This window comes from Rhinolophus sinicus, chromosome 8, assembly GCF_057876585.1.
Source record: "Rhinolophus sinicus isolate RSI-liver-muscle chromosome 8, RSI-T2T, whole genome shotgun sequence".
Lineage (NCBI taxonomy): Eukaryota > Metazoa > Chordata > Mammalia > Chiroptera > Rhinolophidae > Rhinolophus > Rhinolophus sinicus.
Genome location: NC_142508.1, coordinates 77318876 through 77334004, shown reverse-complemented (window position 1 = coordinate 77334004; position 15129 = coordinate 77318876). Strand labels below are relative to the sequence as shown.

The 15129-nt window shown below is 50.2% G+C and overlaps 1 protein-coding gene across 15 annotated transcripts in view; it reads left to right on the top strand.

Annotated features, from left to right (window-relative positions):
- NOD2 (nucleotide binding oligomerization domain containing 2) overlaps nt 1-12133 on the top strand; it is a 42991-nt gene extending 30858 nt beyond the window's left edge. For 8 of the 15 annotated variants that reach the window (XM_074314909.2, XM_074314907.2, XM_074314902.2 and 5 more), the window contains 7 exons: nt 37-120; nt 2528-2611; nt 4540-4623; nt 5115-5198; nt 5512-5540; nt 8882-8965; nt 10768-12133. In XM_074314909.2, the coding sequence (XP_074171010.2) occupies nt 37-120; nt 2528-2611; nt 4540-4623; nt 5115-5198; nt 5512-5540; nt 8882-8965; nt 10768-11120 (802 nt within the window). In that variant the 3' untranslated portion in view covers nt 11121-12133. Of the gene's footprint in view, nt 1-36; nt 121-2527; nt 2612-4539; nt 4624-5114; nt 5199-5511; nt 5607-5950; nt 6885-7017; nt 7158-8881; nt 8966-10767 lie in introns of those variants that run through there. The other 7 variants (XM_019732356.3, XM_074314906.2, XM_019732358.3 and 4 more) reach the window with 5 other exon arrangements.
- Nucleotides 12134-15129: the final 2996 nt, after the last annotated feature.

Below are 15129 nucleotides of genomic sequence, written 5' to 3'. Positions count from 1 at the left end.
TGCCTTGTCTCCATGTCTCCTCTCGGAACTTTCCAGTCTGTTCAACAACAAATTGACCGACGGCTGTGCACACTCCATGGCCAGGCTTCTCGAGTGCAGGCGGAACTTCTTGGCATTGAGGTGAGCCTCGGACTTCCTAGTTCCCTGCAAACTGGCTTTTTTCCCTCTGTCAGCTCAATCAGTGTAGGCTGGTCTTGGCCCTGGCTCAGCGCGTACCAGGCTTGTGGAGGCTTGTATCTCCTGGAGGAATACAGGGCAGGGGCCCCTTTTGAGCAGGGTTTGGTAATGCTGTGACCTCCCTAGCAAACTCTGGACCCGTTCTGCTGACTGCTTCCTGCCCTTTGACCTCTGACCCCCAGGACTAAAGGGGATTTCCAAGCCCTTTTCCTTCCCTGCGTCTGAGTGTCACAAACTCTCTGGGTTCCTGAGTTTCCTGCTATACTCTGAGCACCTACTGTGGGGCGGAGGAATCACTTGCCACCATAGCTGTGGCCCCCAGTTACGAAAAACCTCCCAGAAGCTCCTTTCAGCTGCTTGGTGGTAGGATTTGCTCTCCAGTCTGGGAAGTCTGTATTTCTGCTGCTCACAACCCTCCTGGCTCCAACTGGAGTCTCTCAGACACCATCTGATACCATTAAATCACCCTCCAGCTGGTCCCCAGCGTGACCTGCCTTCTCTTTCTCTCTGGGATATTCTTGCCTCCTGGATTGACAAGGCAATAAAAGAAGACAAAGTGAGGAGTTGCTTCCATCCGTTCTTTCTACCCGCTGGGCTGGCTTTGGGGATGGGAGCTGCCGTTTTTCAATTGTTGACCATGTCGGTCCATCTCAGGCAGGGCTGCTGAGGCCAAAACCAGAGGTGCCATTCTGTACAAAGGATTCTCTTCTGCTGACACCACCTGCTGCCCCAGCACACTCACAGATCTGAGAGTGGCTGTGGGACGCGGAAGGCTGCTGGCCTGGGTGTCTGGCTAACAGAGCGTTGGAGTTGAGAGCCTGGGGCTCTAGAGCCAGATTTGATCCTCATTATCTGTGTGACCTTGGGTCAGCCCCCTGTGTGCCTCTGTTTACCCTTCTGTAAAATGGAGGTAGTAATAATAGCTACCTCCCAGGCTGTTGTGATGATTCAGTGAGTTAATATGCCGGGAATGCCAAAAAACGTATACACATTTTAAAAAAGGAAAACTGTATTAAAATTGTAATACTCAATATATACCGATGAATACAAATGATGACTACGTTTGACTTCTGTAATTATAAGAGGTGCTCAAAGTGGTTACTGTCAGCGTCCAGACACATCTGATTACGGTGAACTACTGCTTGAGCAACGCTGACCAAAGTGTCCACTTGTATACATTTTTTTGGCACCTCCAGTACATATATGCAAGACAGCAAGTGCTTTATGTGGAGAGTGACAGATTGTGGGGAAGTCACCTAAGTTCTCAGCGTGTTTATCCATGTAGTCCAGTCTTCCAAGGAAGGACTAGGTGTGCAGCCAGTTTATTAGGAAAATGCCTATGAGAGGAAATGGGGAAGGGAGCTGGGGGAGGCTGGGAGAGTCATCACATGCAGCCCAGGTCTGACCTGAGGGAGGGAGAGAGGAAGGGAAGAAAGGAGGGTTGGGGGGATGCTTCTTAGCCTTCACTGCAGTTCTGAGAGCATAGGGAAGGCTGTTGGGAGGCCTCCAGGCACGCTTGCCCAGCAGAGGAGTCTCGCATCTCGCAGTCCCTGGTTGGGAGCAGGCTGTGAGAAGCAGGCGTTGGTGCAGAGGTGACACTGGATTTCCCAGCACAGAGCTGGGGCCCCTAGTTACACAACCTGAGAGGCCACCACATCCATTCTCAAAGGGGTTAATAGGATCGTTGTGAGTCGGAGTGGCTTAAAGCATATGAAAGTTCTTTGAAAACATGAAAGTGTTTTATTATTCCAGGAAGCCTGAGTTTGTGGGTGAGAGTTCTGGGGGCCTCTCTGAAACTCTCTGAAGTGTCTGGATTTTGCTGAAATCCCCTCCCCGAACCCTGCTGAAGGCTTAGCAGGATCGTCTCCTCTCTCCCAGCCCTGGGCCTGCCCCAGGCTCTTTGGGAAAGGGTGGGTGCTACTGGAAACAAGAGTGGTGGATGGGGAAGGCTGCAGGGGACACACCTGCCTAGCACCAGCAGATGGCTGAGACAGGAGGAAAAAGGTGTGACAATGAGTCACCCTTGCTTCTCTGGGAAACCACCTTTCAGGACCGCTGCCTACTGTAGCCTCTGCCCATACCTGTCACACTGCTTTGCAAAACAGCACTACCTCTTTTCCATAGGCTGGTACAAAGTGAAGTCGCAAGAGCCATGGCATAAGCTCCCGAGCTCGGACAGCACAGATTGCGTCTGTAGGGCTGGCTCCTGCCTCCTGCAGAGAGGTCCCCAAAGCGTTTGTCTAGGTGTCTCTGTCCAGGCCACACTTCCCCCACCAGACCCAGGCCTCAGGGCACTGCCCTGTCCTCATGTCCTGCCCTCTTTCTCAGCCTCCTCTGTCTTCCCTTCTAGGCTGGGGAATAACCACATCACTGCCGTGGGAGCCCAAGTGCTGGCCCAGGGGCTCAGGGCCAACGCCTCCCTACAGTTCCTGGGGTAGGTTGGATTTTGGGGCCTGAGGCCGCATGGAGGGATTGGGGGCTTATGGGGATTTAGGGGCAGGGGAAACTCTTCAGCCAGAATGCCTCAGGGGCAGCACAGGCTCCAGTGGGGAGGGCAAGGCAGGGAGAGAGTGGGTGGCCCTTGGGTACCTCATCACTGGCTTTTCACTTGATAAACAGGAAGCTCAGGATGCTAGGGTTGGGGGAGGGTAGTGCCCACGATTCGGTGGCAGGAAGCCCGATGGTCCTAGCAGGTCCTAGGGCTCTGGTTCTCACCTCTGTCTGTACCTTGGAACCACTTGGGAGTTTCTGAAGAACACCATTGCCTGGCCCCAGCCCAGACTCATTAAATGAAATGTCTAGCACCCAGGAATCCGTAATTTTGAAAAGCTCCCCAGAGGATGTCAGCCCGGTGAAGACCTAGGAAAGACAGGAAGTGGGGAAGGCTGACCACTACACTGGGGTGGGAGGGGCTTCGCCAGGTCCTTCAGAGCGCTTGCTTGCTGGGGTCCATGCCAGTCTTGCCAGAGAGGGGAGAGGAGTCAGTCACAGGCCAGGAGGGCCCCAGGGCCCCAGAGTGGGGCTTCCTATTTGCTGGGCAGAGCGACACGCGCCCCCTCACCCCACCCCCCACTAGGTTGCATTGTGCTCTCCCCTGCAGCCCTGCTCCTGCCCTGTCCTGCCCTGGTGTCAACTGGGGTGCATTTGACAAGAACTGGGGGTTTTAGAGCTCAAGACTGTAGGAAGAGAGAATAACCTTAGGGCCCCAGTGTCCCAACGCATCTCACAGGCAGCAACTTGCCGAAAGTTTGAGCCAGAAGTGCAGCTGTGTTTCCGGCGGTACCAGCACCTCTTCTAAGCTGTGCTACAAGCAGCAGAGTCTGGAACAAGGGTGGCCAGAGCCCCACTGAGCTCTTTCCTGTTTGAGGTCACATCTGGCACATCTGGGTTATTTATGTTTCAACATACGCTTATTCAGGCACCTGCCTGGGCCAGACCCTGTGCTACAATCCAACCCCCCCCCCCCCTACACTAACATATGATACAAACTATTCTGTAACTTGCACTTTTTCTCAACAATGTGTTGTAGCCATCTTTTCAGCTCATGTGACCTCATTTCTTAAAGAACATCTGCTTCGTAGTCCACTGGTTGGATGTCGTCGCAATCTGATAGTTTACTGGTTTCACGTGGGCGCACACTGAGGCGTTTCCAGGGTTTTGCTCTCGCAGTGTCCTATGCCCCAGGGCATATAGCCAGAGCGCAATAAATATTTACCTAATGAATCAAAGTGCAGTCAACATCCTACTTCAGCTGTCTTTGCTCACTCGTGCACGTACATGTCCAGGCTACCTTCCCAGGTGTCAAATAGCCGGGTCATAAGTGGTGAGCTGGGCTCCACCTTTGAAAAAGGGTGTTTCCAAATTACAGTGAGTCTGAGGAGAATGGCCCAGGCGGTGCAGAAGGTAGCACCATAAAGACACCGGGAATGTGAAGAGGGAGCGTGAGATAAAGAGCTGGCTTGTAGAAGGGGAGTTAGACTTGTTCTGGGTGGTTCCACAGAATAGCTAAGGACTGTGGGTGCAGTTGCCAGAAGGCAGATCTGATCTAAATGTCACAATCATGTGAATTGCCATTGGGAGTGAGTTCCCTGTCCCCAAGGGTACGTGATGGGGGGGGGGGGTTGCTTTTGCTGTTCTGTAAGTCTGATTTAAAGCAGCTGAAATATTTGAGTGACGTTTGGCCATCCCTCCAAAAAGATGGAGGCAGGTCCACTCAGTGGGGACCTAGGAGCCCCACTGAGACCTTTCTGGGGTTGGGAGTTCCTGCCCCTCTGGCTGGGGCCATAGAGAGGAGGGGCATTGCATGTGCACATCTAGAACATATAGCAGGTACTCACTGATACTATCTGTTGGCCTTTTCAGGTTCTGGGGCAACAAGGTGGGTGACAAGGGGGCCCAGGCCTTGGCTGAAGCTTTGGGTGATCACCAGAGCTTGAGGTGGCTCAGGTAAGCATCAGTGTCTGTCCTGCGGTTGTCATGGGGGAGCTGGTATGAGGAGGAGGGAGCCTGGGCCAGTTTTGAAGGTCTTTGAACTTCATTTTTATCCCCCTATGTTAGGCAGTGGGATGAGAAAGAAAGACCATTGGATGTGGAGTTAGAACATTTAAGTATTTCTGGGTGACTTGGGAGATGTCGCTTCTCCTCTCGAGGGTCTTGATTCCCTGTCTGTAAATTGAAGATCTTGGGCTGGATCAAATACATTTTATCTCAAGGACCAACTCTAATCCATTAATAGTGACTGCCCAGTACACCACGTTGGGAAAGATTCTAAGGCTGCCTTGGGCTTGATGGAAAAGAGCACAGTAATCGATTGGTGATGTCTGAAAGGGATCAGATGAGGCAGTGGGGTGCGTGTGCCATGCGTTCTTCCCTTCGTGGTTTGTTTTTCTGAGGTCCCTCCCTGCTCTGACACGTTTTCGTTCTTTGGTTCTATCCAGCCTGGTGGGGAACAACATTGGCAGTGTGGGTGCTCAAGCCTTAGCATTGATGTTGGAAAAGAATGTGGCACTGGAAGAACTCTGGTGAGTCTGGGGGAGTCCCTGCTCTGGGGAGGCAGATAACAGCCTTTCTTCATGCCCTGACTTCATCCATGGAAGCAGTCGTGTGGATATGACAAAGATGTATGATTGAGTGGTTGGGTCATTGTGTTTGCCTTGAAATGTCCTGAGTGGCATGAAGTTTATAGAGCCTGGCATATAGGTGCTCCTTCTTTTTATTTGTGGATTTTCAGATGTTGGATTTACTAAATGGGGGGCATGTGGTTCATCTTATTGACATCATCGTCCATGATAAATGTTACCGTATCAACTTGGTCTTCTTTCTTGTTCTTGCCAGCCTGGAGGAGAACCGTCTCCAGGATGAAGGTGTGTGTTCCCTCGCCGAAGGACTTAAGAGAAATTCAAGTTTGAAAGTCCTGAAGTAAGGAGCCAGTAAGCAGGAACTGGGACAGTACTGATAGCGTGGGGGGCGGTGTTTCTGAATCAGAGACCTGGGCAACTTGCCAGCCTGGCTAATTCACACGGGGTAGCCTGGCAGAAAACGGCTGGGATTGTCAGGTTTCCACCAAATGCAGACAGGGGTTGCAGTGCAAGTTGTGTACTTAGGAGGTGGTCCCGGCAAACACTGGTGAGTGGGCAGTGAGGTGAGGCGAGGAAGGGAAGGTAACTGATAAAGGTAGTATCACCACGCCAGTTATCACTGAGGACAACTGGGGCTCAATCGTGCTGCTGCGAGACAGTGGAGCATTTACCCACTATCTGCCTGTCCTTCGTAGGTTGAAGTGTGCTTGTGGGGATACAAATTTTCTGGCACTTCCGCCTTGCCCTGAACACGGCACAGCATACTCCCAGGGTCAGTAGCAAGGTCTCAGGCAGAGAGTGGAGGTCTTCCCAGCAAGCAGAGTTAGAGGTGAAAGCTGAGAGAATATGGGCGGCTCGCTGACAGCATCTTCTGTGGGGCTCACAGGAAATGACCCATCCCATCTCCAGGGACCATCTCTGACTCAGGCAAGAGAACTTCTGACGGTCGTCTTTAGTGGTTCCTCTTGTGTTATGCAGGCAGGCATGCTTGCTTTATTTGTGTGTGCATACATCCATATATTTGCCATCCATCCATCCATCCATCCATCCATCCATCCATCCATCCACCAATCCGTCCGTCCGTCCGTCCGTCCGTCCATCCATCCACCAATCCATCCAGCCACCCATCCATCCATCCACCTATCTATCCATCCATCCATCCATCCATCCATCCATCCTTCCATCCATCCATGTATGTATGTACTGAAACAAGAAATGTTTCAATACATTTCCCGAGGCACCCCCTCTGTGCCAGGCACTGTTTAAGGCACTGAGGACAGAGTGATGAGCAGGACAGGGTGGGCCCCTGCTCACATAACTCTTAGCTTCTAATGGGAGAGACAGATAATGAACAAGTAAACAAATAACAAGATCACTTCTGTGAGTTAATACGGGGCTCTAAAGCGAATTTGAGAGGGAGATACAACATGGAGAAACTGGAGAGGGTGAGGTTGCTGCTCTCTGAGAAGGGGGCATCTGACTTAGAACCCAAATATCAACACGGTCCCTGCTGAGGCCTCTGGTGGTCAGAATGGCGAGTGCAAAGGCCATACAGCAGAGACAAGCTTGATGGCTTTGAGGACAGAGGACGGCCTGTGCGATGACTAGACTGGCGTGGGGGGTGGAGTGGGACAGAGGGGAGGGGAACGGGCCACAGAGGCCTCAGAGCCATGGGGAGGATTTGGGATTTTGTTCTAAGGGCACTGAGAAGCCTTTGGAGGGTTCCAATGAGGACAGAAATGTGATCTGATCTATATCATAGAACGATCACGCTTGCTGCTCTGTGTAGAAGAGACGGGAAGGTGTGAGATGGAAGCGGGGAGACCAGTCAGGAGCCTCCTATGGTCTTCCAGGCGAGTGATGAAGGAGATTTGGATCAGGCTGATGGTGTGGAGAAAGCTGGTGAGGGGGTTGAGAACTGGAGGGCAAGGGATCAGGGGACCCCGGCAGTGGCCTCGGCAGGCGGAGGCCCACGCCACAAGGAGAGGGATGGTGGATGTGAGCAGGGCCCAGCTCGGGACCGTCACAGGCTTGTGTTGGCGCTCTCTGGGACTGGTGCCACAGCAGCCATGGTGCCAAAGGATGCCAGGCCATCACCAGATGGCTCCTTTTATGAGAGGAGTGTGGCATCTTCCTTGGCAAATATGGCCCGAGGAAAACACTCGCTTCAGAGACAGGCAGACAGCTGCCTCTGGGAGAGTGCCTGCTTTGCTGCCAGCCTGCCTTCCACTCTGGCAACACTTGTGTGTGCTGCTTTGCAGGGCCTAGGCAGTTGCCAAATGTTTGGGGAAACACTTCCACTCGTCATGTGGGCCAGAGTGGGCTGGGAAGCTCCGGTGACGCTGCAATTTGTCTGAGCTGGGACACCAGGCTTTGCACACAGGGGAGCCTTTGGTGGCAGCTTATTATTGACCAGGTGTGGATGTAGTAAATGTGTCCTTCCTCATTGTCACAGGCTTCCCCAGTGGACCCCAAGGGATGCGAGCCAATGGCAGCAGGGGTTGTCCCAGGCTGCCGTGGCAAGAGTTATAATTCAGCATCACTGAACTGTATCTTCCCCTCCCCCACTGTTTTGCCTACAAAAGATGCCTACATCCTTGTTTTCACCAAGTGCCAAGTGTTCAGGATCTGGAACCTGACAGTTTGGGTTTGAACCCCAGCTCCGCCATTACCGGCTGTTGCTCCTTGGATGAGTGCCTCAGTTGTCCCAAGTGTAAATGGGGATAATGATTGGACCCTCACAGGGGGTCCCTCACGAGCATGCACTGAGATGGTAATGACCTGGCACATAGTAAGCTCCACCAATATTGGCTGTTACTATTTTTTCTTTTTTTTTTAATTCTTTTTCATTTTTTCCTAGTTTTTTGTTTCATTAAAAAATTATTTTTTTTCTTGGCTGTTATTATTAATAGTATTGCCTTGGGGTCAGCTTCCAAGAAGTTCCGGAAGTTGTGGAGGAGGTGGAAGGCAACTAGTGGAGATTATCTAGAAGGCCAAGCTACGAGCAAAGGAACAGCATGGGGGGCACATTGCTCTTCCGTCAATGTCCCTGACATTGTACCATGTCCCCTGCCCATTCCCAGCCTCAAGTTTTCTCTAATCCATGTCCCTATGCGCCCCAAGGCCCTCGCAGGTGAAAATGTTACTACTGTTCATTGGTTGTTTCCTATCAGGTAAGCATGGTGCCAAGTCTCGGTTAGGATAAACCATTGTTTGTTTAATCCTTATCTCCATGAGGTGGGTACTCTTTTAGGTCCATTTTACAGATGAGGAAATTGGGACTAATTTGCTTGAGATCAAAAAGAAAGTGGTGTAAGTTGGATTTGGACCCAGGAAGTCTGCCATTAAAATGCACATCTTTAACTACCATGTTCTAGCACCTTCTAAGGGAGTAGCTACTTAATTAGGTAAATGAATCTGGTGATCTGAAGAGAGAGGGGTGCATTTCACTTTAGATATTGACCTTTTGTTGATGAGCTCATTGGGAATCTCAATAGGAGAGGGACATGGCAAGGGGACGGGTGGGCTTCAGGAGGCTGGCCAACTCCAAAAGCCTCCTTTAATTGGTCTGGCCCAAGAGGAGACCTGGGCATCCTTGAAGCTCACCATTCTATTTTCCTCTCCAGGCTGTCCAACAACTGTGTCACCTATCTTGGAGCAGAAGCCCTCCTGCAGGCCCTTGCAAGGAATGACACCATCCTGGAAGTCTGGTAAGGCCCCTGGGCAGGTCTCTTTACCTCTCTGAGTCCCAGTTTTCTAATCTGTAAAATGGGGTGAGGGGAGAGAGGAACTTGAGAATTTCTAAGATCCCTTTTGGCTCTGACATTCAGTGGCATTCTGCATGTGACAGATCTAGTTCTTTGTCTGGGAAAGATGTCTTCATGTCTCTGAGCAGGGACCAATCCTTTTATTTTAAAATCACGAGTATTTATTCAGAAACCTCTCTGTTCTAGGCAATAGTGTAGGAACGGCGGGTCGGTTGAAGAGTGAAACAGAGAAAAGAACTCAGCTCCTATCCTTCTGGGCATTGCAGCTGCTGTCACAGGTGCCAGCTGATGTGTTAGACCCCGTGTAGCTCTGGGTGGAAGTCACACAGGGTGGGAACTATTGCACAGTCTACCCAAGACCTTATATTTAAAAACCATATTCCTCCATGTATTTGAAAAAACCATTGAGTCACCACTTCGAAAGTTTATCGTCCTTCTTCCCCGGGATGTCTTTATCACTCAGAGAAGAAGCAGAAAGGTTTTCCCTGGTTTAACATGTTGTGAGGGAATGCCACTATATATGTTTCAGGCACGGAGCTACAAGCCAGTACAGATAGAAGCTCCTCGACTTATGATGGGATTAAGTCCTGATAAGCCTGTCATAAGTTGAAAACGTGCATTTAATACACCTAACCTACCGAACATCATAGCTGAGCCTTGCCTACCGTAAATGTGCTCAGAACACGTACATTAGCTTACAGCGGGCACAATCGTCCCGGCGTTAGAAGAGCGTTATCATACTGCATATCACTAGCCCAGGAAAAGACAAAATCCAAATTACGGTTTCTACTGAGTGCATATCGCTTTTGCACCATTGTAGAGTTGGAAAATCGTGTTGAACCATTGCAAGTTGGGGTCCATCTGTATTTTAAAGCTAGGAGGTTCCTCCCATAAAAAAATCTGTATTTCAGGGTTTTCTCAAAAAAGCTGGCAGCTCTGGACCCTCATTGAAAGTGCCCCTAATTAAGCGGAGTAGAGAGGAAGGACTGACCCCATTCTGCGGGGCAAACCGGCCCTGGCTGGCTGGTCCCTGCCGAGACTGTTGTCCAGGACCAGGCCCCTTGGGCTGCTGTATATATTACTGCCTCATCCCTGGGAGCTTGTGACTCTGCTTTAAATATGCAGACTTGTCCCTCCGTCACAAAACCTATCAAGGCAGCAGTAACCATAGATATCGAATGATGAAGTTAAAAATAAAGACTTGTAAAAATCTGCCTTGTGATGGAGACATTTTCTGCTGTATGATTGTGTAATACCCATTTCCTGGGAGGTCCTCGGGTCCTGGGCACAGCGTGAGTTGTTGTTTTTTATTCCAAACCATTGCACAGTCCTAAGAAATGTCACCTTCAGTGTCTGGGGGCAGCCAGCCAGCATCAGGTTGATATTTTGTGTTCTGATGTTGTTTGCTGCCTGTTGGTGGCGCTTGGGGCGGGCCATCAGGACTTGCTCACTGCATCCTTGACAGATTCTGCTGTTGCCCTAAAAAGAATCTCCGGTCTTAGGGAGTTGGCCGACTGGCTGGGTGCTGTGTGGACTCCCCGTGCAGAGTCACCGAGCCCTGTTTCATCATGCACAGTGATTCATGAGCCCTCCTGGCTGACCGAGGATAGAGGCAGCACAGACTTCCCTCCCAGGGGAGCTACAGGCCATCCGGCTGTAGCTTTAGAATGTGGCGGCTGCCCTTTGGAAAGCACTGCTGTGGTTCTGTCCTCACTCTAGCCTCTCTTCGTTTTATCCCCTTAAAGGCTCCGAGGAAACACTTTCTCTCCCGAGGAAATTGAGAAGCTCAGCCACAGGGACACCAGACTCTTGCTTTGATGTCTCCAGGCCAGCGTGCTCTGTTTGTGAGCAGGGTGTGGGTTTGGACCCCAGAAGCTGGATAACCTGTGGCAGCGGCCCGTCCTGCCAGAGCCCCGTCCTGCCCAGGGCACACTCAGTAGGTCACCTTGGTTCTGGCACAGGGAGGAGCATCAGTGCCCTTCAGAACAGAGTTTCCAAGGCCTACTTCTGCCATCAAGTTCTTTCCTTGGTTCAATCCATGGGCTGTAGAAAAGGAGCAGCTTCTCTATGTCAGGGGGCCGGCCTGCAGCTGAGGTGACGTGTCAGTGGGGCCCACGAAGACTGCTGAGTGCCTATTGGTGTAGAGACCTGAATCCACTTGAAAGGCCTCTTCCCACTCATCTCACAATGAGAGGGGGTGAACAGGAAGAAACCTTCTGCCCCGTCTCAACCATCCAGGCTGTTCCCACACCTGGTTCCGCTGTTCCTCCTGGCACTTCCTCTGTGGGTGAGGATTGGGAATATCCGAATATCCGTGTTCTCAGCTTGGACACTTCTTTTGAAGCTACCCTCTGCCTACCCACCGGGGTGGGAGGGCCTACAATTTACCCTGTTCTCCTTTCTGGTACTGGAAACAATATTAGGAGGGCACACGCGACAGCCGTTTAGTCCCTGAGATAGTCTAGATTTGCCAGACAAACATGACCACCAACAGCTGCTATCACATGTGGACTGTTACTTCCAGTGAAGTCAATTACTCTTCAGTTAAGCCTCTGGAAACAACTCCCCATCCAAATGCAGCTTTTAAAAATTAAGCTGCACCAGAATTTTGAATGGCCCTGCTAGGTTTCTGGTTGGTGCCTGTGAACTGGACTCTGACAGCAGATTTCCAATATATTCATAAGAGATGGTTCCGTTTGTGTGTGTGTGTGTGTGTGTGTGTGTGTGTGTGTGTGCGCGCCAGAATGCTTTAGGATATAAAGTTATGAATCAAAAGTTTACAGGGGCAAAATCAAAGGCCCTTCCTTATAAGGCAAATGTTTTTCTGGATTTTTCAAAAGGATGCATGTTGTAGCCTTTGTAAACTGTCAGGGCTGTGCAAGTGTTATTATTTTCAACATTATTACTTGTGAAAACTGGTTAATATTTATAAACTGCTTTGTTTTATTCTCCTAAGTTTATATTTTTATAAAGAAAACACCATGACCATACATTTTATGCTGTAAATGATCTCAGAGGAGAAAACTGTTGAGTCACCAAAGCTATCCTTGTTGTGACCAAACATTTTTCAGTATTCCTGCAACTTGTCAAATATTAAAGCATGATTTTCTACTGGAAGGGGGAAAATGATGTTTTTGACCAGATAATATATTATTTAAGGCAAAAGCAATTCTTCGAAATAGGCTTGCCATCAAAACAGATTTGGCTTCGGCTTGGAAGAGTCTAACCCAGCGTCCTGTTCTAAGCTGTGTGGGAACCTCACAGCACCGGCTGAAAGGCCACTGCAAATGAGAAAGGCCCCTGGGTCCCCCTCAGTTCCTTCTAAGTGGCTCCAGGAGTCTTTTCATAGGAGAAGGATGGAGAAGATTTGGGAACAGCTTTCCTCAGGCAGCAGACTCCTGGGTAGGCCTCGTTCAAATAATTCTTATCTGTATTTAATGAGCAAGGGCTCAGGTGGCTGCTTACCAAAGGGGAAATCCACTTCTTTGAAAGGTTTCGTGGGTGCCCGGCTCATTACATGCTTCAGCATTTCCCCAGGCCCCTGCGTGTGAGTGTGTCTGTGGGTTCTCGTTGCTGGTGGCATTAGGCTCTGTCCAGACCATTGTTTCTGGCAGAGGACATCAGGAGGAAGGGGGAGATGGGCCTGCTTTCTCTGAGGAGGGAATAGCGACCCCTTTGAACAGCGCCATCTTGGATTAAAATTCATCTTCCTTCATTTCAGTCAGCAATGATTGATTGAGCCAGTTATATTAGGACAGTCGGTGGGTGAGCAAAACAGGCCTGGGTCCTGTTCTCATGGCAGGAACTGTGAGGGGAGAGGGAGAGGCAGGCAGAAAACAAGTCAACTGGAAACTAGATGAAACAAGGTCCACTGGTGAATGTTAGGAGGAAATCAACGAAGGTCCAAGATAGAGGAAAACCTGCAGGTGGGGGGTTGGTCCTGTGAGGGGGTGACAAGTGAGCTGTGGCCCCCAAAATGAAAAGGGGCTGATTGTGCAAAGAATGAGGGGGCGGGGGAGCATTCCAGTCACAGGAGCAGGCTGTACAAACACCCTGTCATGGGGCAGAGCTGGATATGGGCGGTGGGCTGAATAATGGCCCCTAAAAGATCCAAGTCCTAATCCCTGGGACCCACGAACGTCGCCTTGTATGGCCAAAGGGACTTTAAAGATGTGAGGAAGTGAGGGATCTTGCAATGAGGAGATCGATTATCTTAGATGATCTGGATAGACCCTAAATGCCACCACAGGTACCGTTGTAAGAGAGAAGCAGATACAGAAGTAGATGGCAATGTGACCACAGAAGGAAGATGCTATACTGCGGGCTTTGGAGGTGGACGAAGGGGCCCCGTGGACCAAGGAATGCAGCTCTAGAGGCTGGAAAAGATGAGGATGCATTTGCCCCTAGAACCTCTGTGGGGAGTGCAGACCTGGGGCCGCTTTGGTTCTAACCCATGTTGCACTCCTGGCCTCCAGGACTATAAGAGAATAAATCTGTGTCATTTTAAGCCCTCAAATTGGTGGCAATTTATTACAGCAGCCATAGGAAACTAATATGGTTTGAGGAGAGCTGAGGGGAGAGTGTTGCCAGATGGGTTTGAACACGTAGGTAGGGCCAGTCGTGAAGGGCTTAGCTGGTCGTGGTCAGAGGTTGGTCTTGATTGTAAAATAATGGCAAGCTATCGGTGAGTTCTAAGTAGGGGGATGCAGCCCGATTACCTTTAAAGATTTCTTTTGTGCTGGGGTGGAGAAGGGACTCAAATGAATAGGGGTGGAGGTGAGAGGAAGAGGAAGTGGGGAGATCACCTAGGACCACGCAGGAGCTATTGCAGGTGAGAGGCAGTTGGCCAGCCTAAGGGGGCACTAGGGGAGTTGGAGAGAAGAAGATGGATTCCAGAGACATTCTAGAGGTAGATTCTGCAGGTTTTACAAATCAATTGGATGAGATGGACGCAGGAAAGGGAAGACTCAAGGATGACACCTAGATTTTTTTTTAAGGGGAACAGGACTTTATTGGGGAACAGTGTGTACTTCCAGGACTTTTCCAAGTCAAGTTGTTGTCCTTTCAATCTTAGTTGTGGAGGGTGCAGCTCAGCTCTATGTCCAGTTGCTGTTGTTAGTTGCAGGGGGCGCAGCCCACCATCCCTTGTGGGAGTTGAGGAGTTGAACCAGCAACCTTTTTGTTGAGAGCCTGCGCTCCAGGAACTGAGCGACAGCTCATTGACTTCATTCTAGTTGTGGAGGGCGCAGCTCGCTGGCCCATGTGGGAATCGAACCGGCAGCTCCCTGGCCCAGAGCTCGTGCTCTAACCAACTGAACCACCTGTCTGCCCCAACTCCTCGATTTCTAATTTGAGTAAACTGAGAGACTGGAAAAGACGGGTAGGAAACGCGTTTGGACGTGGAAGGGACTGTTTTGGATTGGCCAATCTGAGACTGCTAAGTGGAGAAGTCAAGCGAAGATATCAGGTTGTGGTGTGAGTCTGAGCCTGTGGGAGAGATCACCGCCACATAGCACAGCATGGGTGTCAGCATCAAAAGGGGACTGGGGTCCTTGGGTCTGATGACATCCCTCAGGGAGAGATTATTATTCAAGAAGGCCGAGGTGAGAATGGCACTGAGATCTGGGTATGTGAGTACTGTTGGGACTCAGAGGAGGAGACGTTTCCTAACTTTGGAAAATCCAGCAGAGCCACCAGAAGCATTCTAGATGCAGGTAACTTGTGAACTAGGACTCTTAACCTTAAAGTTCTCTGATAGGGAGGTTACCTGAAAGGTGTGTGCTTAGAACCCGTGGCTTATCCAGGAGCAGACGGAGTCCACATTTGTGGCTAAGAATGCATAATTCTTATGTGCAGAAAAAAAGGTATCAGAACAGGAGTATTTTTTGAAGAGCCTCAGACTTTAATTATATGCACCGTCATCCTAGAAGGAAAAAAAATAGACAATCTGAGTGTTTTTCCCCTCACAGTGCTAAAGCCAGATGCTGAAATGAATACATGCCACAGAAATGTGGGAGGTGGAATCAGGTTCCAAGACAGCTGAGTTGAGACTATAGCATCATTTCATTATTGCACCAACACAGTTTCATGCCTCCCTCCCTACTCGG